The sequence below is a fragment of the Typha latifolia genome, chromosome 4, assembly GCF_019914945.1.
Source record: "Typha latifolia isolate L0001 chromosome 4, TyphaL0001v2, whole genome shotgun sequence".
NCBI classification, from domain to species: Eukaryota; Viridiplantae; Streptophyta; class Magnoliopsida; order Poales; family Typhaceae; genus Typha; species Typha latifolia.
In genome coordinates, this window is record NC_133089.1 from 17715975 (window position 1) to 17730731 (window position 14757).

The 14757-nt window shown below is 38.9% G+C and overlaps 3 protein-coding genes across 5 annotated transcripts; 1 reads left to right on the forward strand and 2 right to left on the reverse strand.

The window, feature by feature from the left end:
* Positions 1–2363: 2363 nt before the first annotated feature.
* On the reverse strand, positions 2364–5012 carry LOC140787275 (uncharacterized). The gene is made up of 2 exons (XM_073136106.1): positions 4566–5012; positions 2364–2701 (listed from the first exon to the last, which is right to left on the reverse strand). The coding sequence occupies exons 1-2, from the start codon at positions 4931–4933 to the stop codon at positions 2575–2577; spliced, it is 495 nt and encodes a 164-aa protein (XP_072992207.1). The 5' UTR covers positions 4934–5012; the 3' UTR covers positions 2364–2574.
* Positions 5013–6831: 1819 nt separating this feature from the next.
* Positions 6832–11120, forward strand: LOC140786837 (F-box/kelch-repeat protein SKIP30). 3 transcript variants are annotated; one of them, XM_073135524.1, is made up of 2 exons: positions 6832–7006; positions 9752–11120. In XM_073135524.1, the coding sequence occupies exon 2, from the start codon at positions 9815–9817 to the stop codon at positions 10856–10858; it is 1044 nt and encodes a 347-aa protein (XP_072991625.1). In that variant the 5' UTR covers positions 6832–7006; positions 9752–9814; the 3' UTR covers positions 10859–11120. The 3 variants fall into 3 exon arrangements, with proteins under 3 accessions (XP_072991625.1, XP_072991627.1, XP_072991626.1); XM_073135526.1 differs by lacking the exon at positions 6832–7006 and adding an exon at positions 7037–7179; XM_073135525.1 differs by lacking the exon at positions 6832–7006 and adding an exon at positions 7191–7328.
* Positions 11121–11472: 352 nt separating this feature from the next.
* Positions 11473–14384, reverse strand: LOC140786838 (FCS-Like Zinc finger 8-like). The gene is made up of 3 exons (XM_073135527.1): positions 13633–14384; positions 12531–13522; positions 11473–11905 (listed from the first exon to the last, which is right to left on the reverse strand). The coding sequence occupies exons 2-3, from the start codon at positions 13379–13381 to the stop codon at positions 11815–11817; spliced, it is 942 nt and encodes a 313-aa protein (XP_072991628.1). The 5' UTR covers positions 13382–13522; positions 13633–14384; the 3' UTR covers positions 11473–11814.
* Between the last annotated feature and the right edge of the window lie 373 nt (positions 14385–14757).

The window sequence follows — 14757 nt, forward strand, 5'->3', positions numbered from 1 at the left end:
TAGGTTATCATATGTTGCTCAGGGGCATGTCTTTGATGATTTAAGCGGCAAAAAGGCTATTCCATTGAGTTAGTCTTCAGAATAGTTTTGTTCTACTCTTTCTCTTTTTTTGCATGAATTGTAAAAGACAAGAAAAAGGACAGGAGGGTTGGCATCTCTAGGAACATATTCTCCGTGTCTTGAAAAAGAGAAGAATCTATGCCAGATATATAAAGCCCATAAGTAAATAATATATTTACCTTGTTATATATATATATATATATATGTGTGTGTGTGTGTGTGTTGTGTTGCATGGACTATTCAACTAAACATGGTGGTAGCCTTTGCTTACATCCTTGAGAATTGTTCTTATCCTTCTCTCTTTGGGTGTGTACAGTACTCTTGTGTGTTTTAAAGTCATGATTTGTCTACACCTGCTTTTTTTGCTCCATGTGTCCTCTGCGCATGTTCATCTTTTGTCACGTCAGGTATTTTTATTGCATGAGTAGTCTCTTTGGAGACGTCCCATAGAAACTATTAGATGAGTAGCTTTGCTTTCCATCTGGCTGGAAGTGAAAACAAATACATAACTGAGAGCTGAAGTTAATTTGAAGAGTTCAAAATAAAATATAAATAAAAAAAATCTAAATATATAGAACTATTCGTGCAGATTTCAAATCGATCTCCAGTATCCTGTGCAGCTTATAAATAGTCTACAAATTCAAATATTATAGACGGAGGAGGAAATAATCTCAATCAGCGTTGGACTTGGAGAGCAAATTAATGGCAATGACATCCAAATGCAACTTCGAAAACGGAAGATGGGAGAGAAAAGCAAGTATGCACGATTTGACCTTGATAGGAAGATAGGTAGACGAGAGTCATAATACCAGGCAAGTTGCTGTGTGCCCAAAGTGGTATGGGACCTAAGAATCTGGTTTCACATCAACCACAGTAATCATATGGATATGCAACTAAAAACTGCATGAATCTAGCCTGCTCTTGATGATTGGATACCACTAAGAATCCATCGTCTATTGGGAGATTATTTTGGTCAATAATAATTTATGAACAAGTTGTCCTTGGGAATGCGGGATTTGCGTGTGGTAGAAGTTGTCAGATTGTTGAAGGAAGAAAGGAAGGAAGGAAGGAAGGAGAGAAAGTACACACCTGCAGAGATTAATAAGATCTGAGGAGCCCCCGGTGTTGCCGCTGCTAGCTGTTTGCTATGAAGAACTGGAACACGTGTGTCACTCACTTGTTGTATCTTTATATATTAACTATTGCTTGAGATGTTTGGCGTGAAGGATCTGATAGGAGGAGGGGAGGACGAAGTCAGATCACTGTGACCCAGAAAACCATGTCACTTCTACAACCGTACGTGTTCACGTGTACTTACTTACTTACACATCTGAGACTCAGAAGAGAGTTTTCTTCTCTCTTGTGTTGTGTTGTGTTGTGTTGCTCACGGCCTCTTGTTCTCTTATCTCTTTCCTGTGATTCGTACACTCCTATTTACTAGCTTCGTCAGGTCAACCAAACAGAAGAAGCCAACAACAACACACATCTAAATTGTCAATTGTTTTGGAATGGAACCTTGTTGCTCGGGAAACAGCTCTGCTGGTTTGCTTAGAATTGAACTAAAATGAGGACATGTTCATGAATAAAGAAATATTTTTATTCTATTTTACATATAGTGTTTGGTCGAAGAAAGAAAAATAAAATAAATGCTGGGATAAGAATATAAAGCAAAATAATTGTTATGACGGTGATAGTTGAAATAAGAGATAAAAACAATTAAAATAAATATTTGTTATTTTTTTTTGAAAAAAAATAACAAATAACTAAATAGTTATAAAACTACTTATCAATTGTAATTTTATTTTACAATTATTATACTATCTTCTTGGCTAACGTAATAATTTAATTTAATCGGTCATAATTTACATAATATAAATATCATGACAAATAATATCATCAATAAGCGTCCCATATTAAGATATTTTTAACTAAAAGATATATACTAAGAATGACGAGGGTAAATTTATCATCCACGTTTTGAAATAAAATAGGTGAATTATTCTGAAATTTTTGAGCTCGACTTTTGAAAAAGAAAAAAAAGAAGAAGAAGAAATAATCCTTCTCCCCTTCTTCACATATGAATATCTCAATTTATTAGCCTTATACCACAATATGAATCCTCTTAATTTATTATTATTCCGTCATCTACAAGCAGATGAAGAAATAAAGTTAATATCCCCTCGATACTTGTGAACAACCAACTACCAAGCAGCTCCTGTCAAGTATCAACACTTGCAGTAGATGAAAAATTTTTGAAGAACCTAAGGGGGAATCAGATATGTATCTGTACAAAATCATTAGCATCCATAAAACTAGCACTTTTGAACGAAGTTACAAATTGAATTGAACCGAATCAATCTTCTTTACTTCAAATTATCTGTCCTTCAAAAGCATAAAAGAAACTATTCATAACCCTGTAGTTTGAGCACGAATGCTGCTTAGCAGGTTAAAGCTATTCATGTGCTAACTAAAATCACTACAGTAAGTGGATCGAGCTTAATGATCATCTTGCAGCTAGGACCGTGCACCATTTCGAGATCGCATACCACCAGTTGCTTCCTTGTTATCATCTAGCAACTCTATCCCCTCGAAGATCATTTGATACCGCCTACATTCACGGGAGCAGAATGTGCGAAAATGCCTTGCATAAGAAAAATAGCAGTTCATTTAGCATATTATCAAATAGATCAATTGCAAAGAGGCATGCTAAATCACTAAGTGTATGCATGGAATAACAAGTTAATAATCAATCCCATTGAACAGTCTGTCTGATAAAGCACCTAAAAGGAATTCAAGGATCAACGGAATTATGATGGTCATGACTTTTTGAAGGTATTTTGAGGTGGAAACAAACCATTAGAATCATGCAGGATTAGGACAGTAGAGTGTTTCATTTCTATTTATCTAAATAGGAGCTCCAATCCTATCAATCTAGATGGGATCACCGACCTGTAAAGCTGCAAGCTGAATCACACCTCACATGCCAAGTAGATTGTCCTCTATGTCGAAGGAAATCATACTAATTTTTCTTATCACACCGTTCAACAGTAGGCGGCCTATCTTCCAATTCCAAACTCTCAGTTGCAGGCCTTTTAATCACAGCCTTTGAGGTTGTTGACATTGTCTTTTGACTCTTATCCATTGAGAAATTACTCCCCAGTGCCATGGCATCATCAAAGTCATGCCCGGACTCTCAATGAGAAACTTCATACATAATGTCTGCCTTCAGAATCTCGTGCTATATGTATCAACTGCGCAATTCTCTGTACCAATTTGTCATACCCCCAGTAGATTATCTGTGAACCCACTTCAGCAGACTAATTACCACTACTGCTAGATAATGTCTGACTCAGTTAAACAATAAGGTGTATGCTATTAAGAGATTGCTTTATTTATATTCCCCTGAACCTTTAAATCATTATTTTAGCTGGACTCCATAACAAAGGACTTCAACTTGTTGGATCCAATGTCTATCACTAGCATATATAATCTATCACTAATGTATTGATTTCTGCAAGAATCTAGATTGGACCTCTGCAAGTATTGCTATAGTTATGCTAAGTTAATCATTCCATAGATGTGTAACCTTGACTCCAATTATGAATAATTAGAATAAGAAAAAAATCAGACATATGCCATATGACAGGGAAAAAGGATTTATATGGCCAAGCACCATATTGTTGTTGATGAAATGCGTTTGTACTCCAAAGTGAATGAGGTGTTGAGGATAATTATAGGTCAGAAAAATACAGTGTTATAATAAAAAAGATACTTTATTATAACATAGTCTATTGCTATTCCAGGATTAGAATGAATCTGAGTGATGTGCTAAATTGCTAATTAATTGGAATTCTGAAATAGATCTTTCTGAACTTGCATTTGCTACTATGCAAATTTTGTGCTGCAAGAAAACATGATTAATAGAAGATGAGGGATTATATAATAAGATCTTATACGGTGGCCAGTTTTCAAGTACCGTTACAATTATTGTAAAGAGATACAGTTCTTGCACATTGTTTTCCTGTGTGATACCATTATTCAGGTCAACATGCAATCATGAATCATATCAATAGCAGGGGAAACTAATTTAGTGTTGAGTTAGAACTTAGAAAGGCGGGTACTAAACCACAAATTTTGGTCATTGGAAAAAAGTAAAATCCCATAAAACATACTTACAGGAACCACATAACATATGTTGAGCAATATATAGATTTTACACTTCAGATTGTTCCTTCATAACATGATAATATCATTGATCTCCTAAAACAACGGTAATTCCATTGTAAGCATTGAAAACAAGCTTATAATTATATTACTGAAGAGCAGGAAAAGGAGAGCTTTTCTCGAATTAGAAGGAACAGAGCAAAAAGATTCAAACTTTCATCCAAAAGTACAGATCGAGGAAGAGACCAGATTATATCTACATCAACACCAACACTACATAAAAACTGCAAATTAAATGAGGAAGATATAAAGAAGAAGTGAAGCGATTAGAAATGACATACCCAAACATGTACAGATCGCTCTGTATTCGCTTCTTGCACAAAAAACAATGCGTCAACAAATCCCCACTTTGTTCCACAACATCACCGATCGAGACGTTCGGCAACGGCGACGATTCCACCCAAAGAAGCGGCGGACATCGCAGCTCAAGCTCGAGCGTCGGCGAATTCTCCGGCGCGGACTCCTGCGCCGGGAAGCCCCACATGCGGCGCCATACCTTGGCCGGGCCGGGGCACGGCGCCCGATTTTCGGGGGCGTCGGCACCGGAGATGTGAGGTGGGCAGGAAAGTCGGTAACGCTTGCAGACGGCGTCGTCGACATCGTAGGAGTCGTAGGAAGGGAAGAGGTAGGCGGCTTGCTGGGGACGCATCGTTATCTGTTAGGGTTTTGGAGGGGAGGGAAGGAGAGAGGAGAGCGATTTGAAAAGGGTTTAGAGGAGGAAGAGAAGCGAAAAGTGCGAAGATCTCGCGCAGTGTATTTATAGTTTGCGGAACGGAATTAAAATAAATAAATATATATATTTACTTAAAAGGTTGGAGTCCGTTCTAAAGGGGTTTCATAAAAAATAATAAAAGGAATAGGGGGAATTTGGAAAGAGTCCACGTACACAGTACACTAGCACCTCTTAAATTATGGCCTAATATTACTCATATCTCCTCAACAAATTAACGCCATGTGGCATTCGTCTTCATCGTTAATCTTTAACAAGTACTACTGGAACTATCAGACATAGTGAATCATACATAACATACGATAATTTAGATAATATTATTACAGGTAGTATTATTTTGACTATGATATTATTCAAATACAAAAGGTGTTTCAATTGTTAGGAGTGCATACTCTACGTTTGGACCAACATACATCTGAGAAGGTCGGATAATATTATAATCAGCACCTTTAAAATTGTTATAATTTTGCATGCGGTGGTTTCATGTGATCGGTGTGGTTTGGTTTTATTGATCCGCTCAGTCTACTAAGGTATAATTTAATCATTATTATCTCTTGAGAGCAACCATTTAAAATATTTCTGGCATTGATCACATTAGATATATATAAATGTAACTGCATAGTGGGCAAAGTCAGAAATTAGCTTGATGTACCTCTTAACCTACCATATTATTAACATATCAAAGGAACCACCAGGCTTCAACTAGTTGAAGAATCATGGCATCAACAAATAATGGGTGTAGCTAACATCATCGATCAAGATCTATGCCAAGCTATCCCTCCCAAGTACATCTATAACTCATATTCCTATTTAAATTAGTTAATCAGCCTGTATACCTATTAGCTTCACCATAGATATATTTGACTATAAAATAACTGTAAGATGAACTTAAAAATTCATAATCTTCAACAAGGGGGCAACTGTCCATGACACTGGGTGGGGACCTTTAAAAATGTCCATTAGGAGTAGATAGTCGATTTCCACCTCCAAGTAGGTGACTCCGCGGTGGTGCAAAAACCTAATTAGGCTTTTTTTTTTTGGATCCAAAAAATGAGCCCAATGGGCTATATCATATTAAGCACAACCCATATAGCCCCATGCAAATAATTTATTAAGAGTAAAGAGTTAATTTCCACCTTGAAGTGGGTAATATATTTGCCAATCATAATCAAAGAACTGTATAGCAAGTGTAAGATGAACCTTGCCCCAATAGATGATCTTAGTGGGTTGTTTGATATAGTTGAAACATATATTTATCTATGTTTTCAAATATGCCACAATATGACTGAAATTATAATTTGTATGGGAGCGATTATGAAGATAAATAACATCACCATCATGGAGTCATGAGTTGTTGGCCCAAATAGGATTGGAAGACCCAATTGGCTAAACCGTGTTAAGATTGACCCACATAGCTCGCACAAAAATCAAAATCAAAATCAAAATCAAAATCAAAATAGCAGGCTATGGACCTCACAGTCACAGATCTTGGGTTGAGTTCAGGCCCCAGACCAGCTAGATGAAAATTCTCATCTTAGGCGGAAACCATAATTCCAAAACCCAAACAAAGTGACACGATGATATATATATACTACAAATAATGACCCAGACCCAGGTAATACTATTGGATTTGGGCCCCCAACCATAGGCCCATAGAGTCACTGGAGTATGACCTCTATCTTCTCAAGTGACTTTAGGGAGGGAATCCAAACCGTCCATCAATCGACTCCTAAAATCGAAGCCGTCCATCCTGTGTACTAAATGGGGCCTCGTTTGACCTCTCAAAACCCAAATGGGAAGAAAACCTTCAATTACTTGCACCAAATCCAAGCGCATATGCGCATATCCGTCCCAGAGCTCAAAGGACACGCCGCTGTTCGAAAGCTCTCTCTCTCTCTCTCTCTCTCTCTCTCTCTCTCTCTCTCTCTCTTCTTGCCCCAATAGCGAAGGAGTCCACGGACCTCAGGAAACAATAATCCGCTTTCCCCCAAGGTAGAATCTTTTCTCCTCCGCATTTTTTCCAGTTCGAGCATAAAAAATTGGAATAATAGCCAATTCCTTAAGAATCTCACGTTTTTCTTGATACATTTTTGTTCGTTCTTCTGAATGTCTTGATAAAGATCTCAAATTGACGGGTGCCCATTTGTTCTAGAGGGTAATTAGAGGTGGGTTTTGTCCCAAATCGATAAGGGGCTTCATGGTTCGGAAGTATCGGCTCCCATGATGTTGTATGGCAGAGCAGCGTGGTCTTATTTGCCCTTGTGCAATGCCTCCAATCATGAAACTTTTGGTCTTGATGCAATTAATTGTTTTGGTCAGATTTGTTGATCGCTTGATTAGATGAACTTTTAGGGTTTATGTGTTACATGTCTTACTTTGCCATTATTGAAAGAGAACTAGTGAAGAAATTTTAGGATATTGGATCTCTACTGTGTCTCATGATTCTCAATTCAGTAAAACAAGAACAACTGAAGAGTAGAAACATCATAACCTTGAGATCTTATGGAAACTTTTCTATTCCTGTACCACTAGGTGTCAGTTTGATTTGATGCTTCTTGCTCCCTCTAATTTATATGTTATGCTTATGAAATCTTTGGGGGTGATCAAGTTAACAATTTGTCTTTGATTTTCTAATTGGTACACATATTTATGAAATTCTTGGCTTGATGTTCTTCTCTAGGTTTTTGGACTATGTAGTATCCGTCACTCTACTTTGATTTCCTTTATATTTCCCTAAATGGGAAGCAGTGTCTTTAACAAAAATTTTAGAAATAATTATTCTTGTTGATATTCTAGCGTTTTCTTTTGTTGTATAACCATTTTCAATGAATAGTTACAGTTTCAAAGTTATCATATAATGTTCCCCTTTCCACATGGCTCCTTTTATTTATTTTTTTAAGCTTCATTGTTGACCCAGTAGATGCTCAAAGCTAATGATTTCACTTAAGCTTGATGTCAGATTGCACTGGTTTTCGTAGAGAGAATCTACAAGAAAGCACATAATAAGCATATTATGCATGTCTTCCTTTGGCAAAAGAGGAATATATTTTTCCATCATAATCTTCCAACAAACCATCTTGTGAGGAAATAATGAGAGTATAACATGATTTTCTTTTCCAATAATTATTAAACTGCAATTTGAGGGAATAGCGCATGTCCATAGTTAGGAGATTATTATACATCATCATGAATCCTCGTTCTCTTATATCCTTTTAAATTACCAGTTTAGCCTCCTACTTCTCTCACATGATGATGTGGATTGATGTGATTTAGATTTCTTTTAAGGTGGAATTTTCGTGAGGAAAATTTACTTGCACACAAGAAAGTTATGTCAAAATATATCAGGAAATTATTTGATGGATAGAGATTAGATTATCTCATAGATCCCTAAGACCTCCACAAGAAATTAGAAATGTAGCCATCCGTCAAATGTTCTTGCTTGAACTATTGAACCATTACATGTTCAAATTGTGGTTAAATTGAAATCATCCTTCTTGGCTTTCCTCTTGAATGGTGGGCATAATCTCATAGAATTAAACTCTGGATTCTCAAGATTGGAAATGCCTGCCTTTGAAGTACCTTAGTAAATGTAATTGGAATATGGGCTCTTGTTTTCCATAACATATTTTTGAGATAAAAAAGGGAGCTTGTAATTTTTCTTAGGAAAATATATGTAAGGTCAATAAGAGAGAACACAAAATCAAGGATGGTGCCGTCATGGCTTCTGGAGTGTATGAGACTAAATGTTGGGTCAAAAGTTAGAACATGGAATGGAACACAAGTGTCATCTATAGTCAAAATCATGTCTGCGGGTCCGTGCTAGTTAGCCAACGATCACTATACTGTCTATGACCTGGGGGATTCATATTTCAACAATTGGGATGTTTGGTAATTGTTTGTAAAGAGCTTTCTGTGGCTGTTGTGTTCGTGCATATGTGCACATGATGTTTACTTATTTGCTTTACCTTGACCAGAAAACCCTTTGATGTCATAATTGGTCAGCTTTCTGGTTAAGTTGATCTTACAATTCTGAACCTTGTGTTATCCTTACTAATTAAGACCACATTTTCTGCCAAGGCTACTACTTTTGTAAGTCAAGTTGAGTGTTTTCTTGACGGTTCTATAATTTATGTCTTGCAACAAGCAAAAGGTTTATAAAAACTTTGGATGGTTTTCAGAGTGCTTTAGAACTTTATTTTTCCACTTATCTTGCTGGTTCACAGGGAATCAATCCACTAATGCTGAACTCTATAGGTCAAGTTTCAAGGAATGAATGAGTCAACTCGAGACTTTTGACCCTCTTAGAACTTTCTTCTCCATTTTTAGCCTCTCTTGACTACCTTTTTTTTTTTGTCCAATCAATCTTCGGTAAGATCTCCCTGACACACCGACCTGGAATAGATGCTATTTTCTGTTATTTAACCTCCCACCCTTAGTCCTCATCTGCCCTAGTTGCGTTGCTGCTTAGCAGGGCTTTTGTTTGACTCATTCCTCAGCCTATTAAAATGGTTCATGCAGATGGATAAGCTTTGTGCCATGCTAGATATTATTCCTTGATTGGAATTGGCAATTAGACATGATTCCACTTGTTGTGTTTCTTTTCTTGTATTTTTTATCATTATTTGTTGATCTGGTGGTTTTAGTTGTTTTCTCTGCCTGATTAAAGATGATCTGCCTTTGGTTTATTGCTATAGTTTATTCTATGTTAACAAGCATCTACAATCTGTGATTTTTTAGGTTGTGAATTTCACCATTGCTGCATCAGTTTGCCTGGGGAATTTTCTAAATGCTTAGGGCATTATGTCTCGCTTGATTGATGGCCTACCTAATGAAATAGCTATCCAGTGCCTTGCAAGGGTGCCCTTCTTCGACCATTCTCACCTCCATCTAGTCTGTCATTCATGGAGGGCTACCCTTCGCAGCCCTGAGTTTTGCAAGGCCCGGTGTGAGATTGGTGCTTCAGAAGAACTGCTCTGTGTCTTAGCCTTTGAGCCTGAAAATATTTGGCAGCTCTATGATCCTGTCAGAGACCACTGGCTAACCCTCCCAGTTATGCCATCCCCAATTAGGCATCTTGCTCGTTTTGGAGTGGCCTCTGTTGCAGGAAAGCTATTTGTGATCGGTGGAGGTAGTGACAGAGTTGACCCATTGACTGGAGACCATGATGGCATATTTGCCAGCAATGAGGTTTGGTCATATGACCCACTGTGTCGTGAGTGGATCCGACGGGCTCCCATGATTGTTCGCCGTGCAATGTTTGCATGCTGCACATTAGAAGGCAAAATTATCGTTGCAGGGGGTTTTACTAACTGCCGTGAATCTATATCGAAAGCTGAGATCTATGACCCTGAGATGGATGTGTGGGAGCCTCTTCCAGATCTCCGGCAGACCCATAGTTCTGCATGCTCTGGGTTGGTCATTAAGGGGAAGATGCACGTCTTGCACAAGGGGCTGTCGACAGTGCAGATATTGGAGGATGGTGGAAAGCAATGGGTGGTTGAGGATTTTGGTTGGCTGCAGGGTCCTATGGCAATGGTTCGTGGGGAGTTGTACGTGCTTAGCAATAGCTGCATCTTGAAGCAGCGGGGGGAGAATGTGCCAGATAAATTGGTGTCCTCTGCATCAGAGTTCCAGAGCCGGATCGGTTTTGGGATGATTGGTGTACGGGATGATATATATTTGGTGGGAGGAGTTATAGGACCTGGCCCAAGAAATCAGTGTATCAAGCAGCTATCTGATGTTGATATCCTGAATGTGACGAACGATAGGCCAAGTTGGCGCCCAGGATCACCCATGTCCCGCTGCTGTGGAAGCATTCTAGGGTGTGCTTTGCTAAGGATTTGAGATTGTACCAAACTTGGAAACTAGAGTACAGGGAGCTTTTATTTTATTTTAAAATTTGCGGTCTGTTGTTGAGCCGTTTTGTTTTCATATTGTACTCTTGAAAAGCTATTAAGAAATGCTGTTAGTCTGAAAGGCCAGAGGAAGTAGAGGTCATTCAGTTACCCATTTAGGCAGTTATCAGTTGCTTGTAGCTGAATGTTATAACACAAATCATATACCTTTTTAATGTGGAAACTAACAAATGAGCAACATTTTATCTTCATTCTTGGATGTGGGGCGCATCGTCAACAGTGTAGTTTTGATACAATGTAATCTTGTGAATTGTACAAGCTGCAGCCTTTTACTTTGTAGTAGTCAAGGGTAAACAAGGTCATAGCTGCAGGAAGTCCTTGTGGCGATATTGATTAGAAAATTTATGTACTGCTTTCAGTCTGTTAGTTTGCCAACATATTTGAGCTTAAGATATCTTGAAGGGTAGTCATGTGAGCTATTTCTTTACCCTTCCAATGTATACCACTTACTACATTCTGCCGTGAGTTTTGGGTAGTAAATAAAGTATAATTATTTTGAACAAAAGGTGGTGGTGGTTATGCTATTTACTTGGGGTCCTGAGGTAAATAAAACAAGACTAGAGTAATCTTGACCAGGTTTTTCCACCCTAACACAGCATGAACTAGAGTTCATCGTACATGTCTGCCCAAAAAAATGTATAGAACCCCAGGCAGCAATTTAACAGACATCCCTACAACTACAATAACATCTCTCATCTCACAAGCTTTCTCCTCCTCCATTAGAAGCAGTCAAAGAAAGGAGATATAATTATAACCCACTCCAATTTACATTAAAAATAAATTAAAAAAAAATAAACAAAGAAAATGCCCTTCTGAGCCTGCTGAAGAATTTCTTTTGTCCTTTCTTTCAATCAAGTGGAGCATTGCCAATGAAACCACCTTCTTCTACAGAAGGTCTAGTGAGCAATTCTCTGGCCCTTCATCAAACAGCATCTCCTGGTATCGGCACTCGCTGCTACAGAATGCTTTCTCTCCCCTAAAAATTGTACAAAACTTTGATGTCATAAACTTACTTAGGCTAGAGTAACTCATTAGAATCTAACAAGAAGCAACAAGTTGGCATCAGAGTGCATCAGTCATTGGTGCAAAAAGGTTAGGGAGGTAAAAGAAATGAGGAAGTTGGTCACATGGCTATATAATGGCTTATCCAAGTTGAAGGAAGCAAGCAAACATTGGGTCTGCTATGGAGAACATCAACAGAGCTCTGGTCATGGGTCGGCCATAAGGCATGCATAAATGGGGACCCAACAACGATAGATCACATGGTATGTAGACCCCCAAGACTAACTGCACGCCCATATCAAGTGGACGTAGATGCTAAAGAACAAGATTGGAACGGCAAAAGTAACATTACATGCAAAAAAGCAAACACAAGGGTGAAAGTATAAAGTACATGAGAACACCTTTTAGCACCCAATTAATTTTGATGAAAGTTTAAAAATATATAAATATATGCCATCAGGTGGTTTAACATTGGAGGGGATATTTTCACTTTTAAAATTATAGGACTTGATTTTCTAGATATTACCTCAAAACAAGATGAGATATTTCATTGCAGAAACAAAAGAAGAAAAGATAAAATTGGGTTGGGACTAACAAACCTGTACATGAAGATATCCTTCCCCTGCCCAAGATGCTTCTTGCAAGTATGGCAATAGCTCAAGAAATCATCCTGACCATACACTAGTGATACATGATCAGGAGAAAACCGGTTGTCCTTCCTCAGAGGGATGAATCCATCACTGCAGCTCTCAACGATGCAGTTATCAAAGATGTGGGTGGTCCTCGGATTCGGACCATGCGAGATGACACATGTGTAGTCCTCCGAGAGCTCCATCTCTCGCGGCGAGAGGCATCCGGTAAAATGCTGCGGAGAGGAGGATAGCATGTCAGTGTCCAGATTGGTAGACCCCATCGGTGATCTGCGTGCAGGGGAGTAGAAAGCCAGTTGAGAACTCTTGTTCTTGATGCCGAATTCTATAGGGGAGTGACGAGATTCCAGAGACCCAGTTGGAGATATGGGGTTGGATCGAACTGGGGGTATTTGAATCTTAAGCTGTGATCCAAACAGCACCATCCTACTCTCTGGTTTCCATGTCCTTGTATCACTCTTATCATTGCTGAGAGCATCAACAAGGCCAAGTCCAATGGCTTTCGAGTCTCCATTCTCCCAAGGGCGTTTGTTCTCATCAACAACAGAGGGAGCGGTAGACCATCTTGTGGTCTTCTCAGAGAAGAAGGGCTTGGTTTCCAGTTCTAGTGTGGAGGTTGGGCTCGTGGAAGACTCGGAGTCCAAGGAAGGCTTTGTAATGGAGAATCCAAGAAAGAGCTTTGGAGAGGGAAAGAGAGAGGAGGAAGTGAGCTTATTGTTGAGACTGGCAAGTGAGAAGGTGGTGGTCTCAGAGATTAGATTCTGTTTGCTGCTAACTGATTCAGACTTCTTCCTCAGCATAATATCTTGAGTGTTTGATCTCACAAACAATAGAGCAACAAATGCAAATTCCAAGTAGAAACAAATATAATCCTCGCAACAAATGAAGAAAAGCTTGCCTTTTCTTTTCTTTTCTTTTCTTTTACTCCTAACTTATGTTCCCTGAATTTGAAAAAAAATAATTATAAATAAGAACAGTCGAATAACATAAACAATTTAGAAGAATAAAGGGTACGATGATTTAACAAAAGAAAAGAAGAAACGCGAATCACCTGCACTGTCTTGCGGTTCTGCTCAATGATCTCTTTGTGTTTGGTCAAACTTTCTCAGTCTGAGACACACACACACACAAATACTACCTTTAACAGTGTAAGACACTCTCCATAACAAATAAAACCCAAATGCTACAACCACTTTAAATGATCCAGAAGACAAAACACAAAAACACCAAGATACTTCAGAAGAAGCTTAATAAAATGAGATTAAAATTTTTTTTCCCCTTCAATGTACTACAAATCGACCAAAAAAAGTAGACTTTGTTAAGCAGACAAAACTAAAGAAAAGGATTTCTTGATATCAACAGCGACGCATTCAAGAGGGCATTTTTCCTCACATGTAGGGATCGATTATTGATAAAACTAACGCACTGCCTATCCAAAAACAACCAAGAAAGGGGGAAACAAAAAAGATTAAACTATGTAAGAAAACCAGGGAGACCCAGATCACGAAACGATAATACAAAAGTTAAAACCCCATAAAAATTGCTCCTTTCCTCTTCCTTCCTTCTCTACTCAAACACCCAACTCATAAAGCGACCCTTCTCTCTCTTTCTCTCTGCAATTCTACGCAGTGTATAAAGAACGGCTCAGCCCTGTTGCCTCTCTAATGGACTCGCATTGATGCAGCTCTGAAGGCGATTTAAGGAGCAAGTCTGCAAGGTATGAAAAGAAACAGAGAGAGAGAGAGAGAGAGAGAGAGAGAGAGAGAGAGAGAGAGAGAGAGAGAGCGGGGACTTCCGTTAGTCGTTTGCTCCGCAGAGAGGAGAGAGAGCTTTAGGCCCATGGGCCCCAAGAGCCCATTCTCTCAGCGGTACAATCACTCGCGGCAGTGAATGAAACAAGCGAATAGATCCCAGTTGCCACTTCCCAGTTCCCAGTAGGCGTGCGTGAGCGCGAGGTACGTAGTTAAGAGGGTGGCGGTAACTTTACGGGGCGGAGTTGAGCGCAACGCGACGAGATGACGGCACGATACGATTAATGTGGCGGTCAGTGCGGGGTCTGTTTCGGCTTCCCGATAAGTTGCGGTGTGGGAACCGGATTAATTGGAAGCACTCCCAAGTCCCAACGGTTCCATCCCATCCCTCACTTAAGTACACTTAACATTGGTGGTGAGTTTAG

Bases quoted from the DNA above. Each gene is read 5' to 3' on its own strand.
- LOC140786837 (XM_073135524.1), top strand. From the start codon at position 9,815: ATGTCTCGCTTGATTGATGGCCTACCTAATGAAATAGCTATCCAGTGC.
- LOC140787275 (XM_073136106.1), bottom strand. From the start codon at position 4,933: ATGCGTCCCCAGCAAGCCGCCTACCTCTTCCCTTCCTACGACTCCTAC. The intron at 2,702-4,565 runs GTATGTCATTTC...TTCTTATGCAAG, and splicing joins AGCGATCTGTACATGTTTGG to GCATTTTCGCACATTCTGCT.
- LOC140786838 (XM_073135527.1), bottom strand. From the start codon at position 13,381: ATGCTGAGGAAGAAGTCTGAATCAGTTAGCAGCAAACAGAATCTAATC. The intron at 11,906-12,530 runs GTTTGTTAGTCC...TACAATTTTTAG, and splicing joins AAGGATATCTTCATGTACAG to GGGAGAGAAAGCATTCTGTA.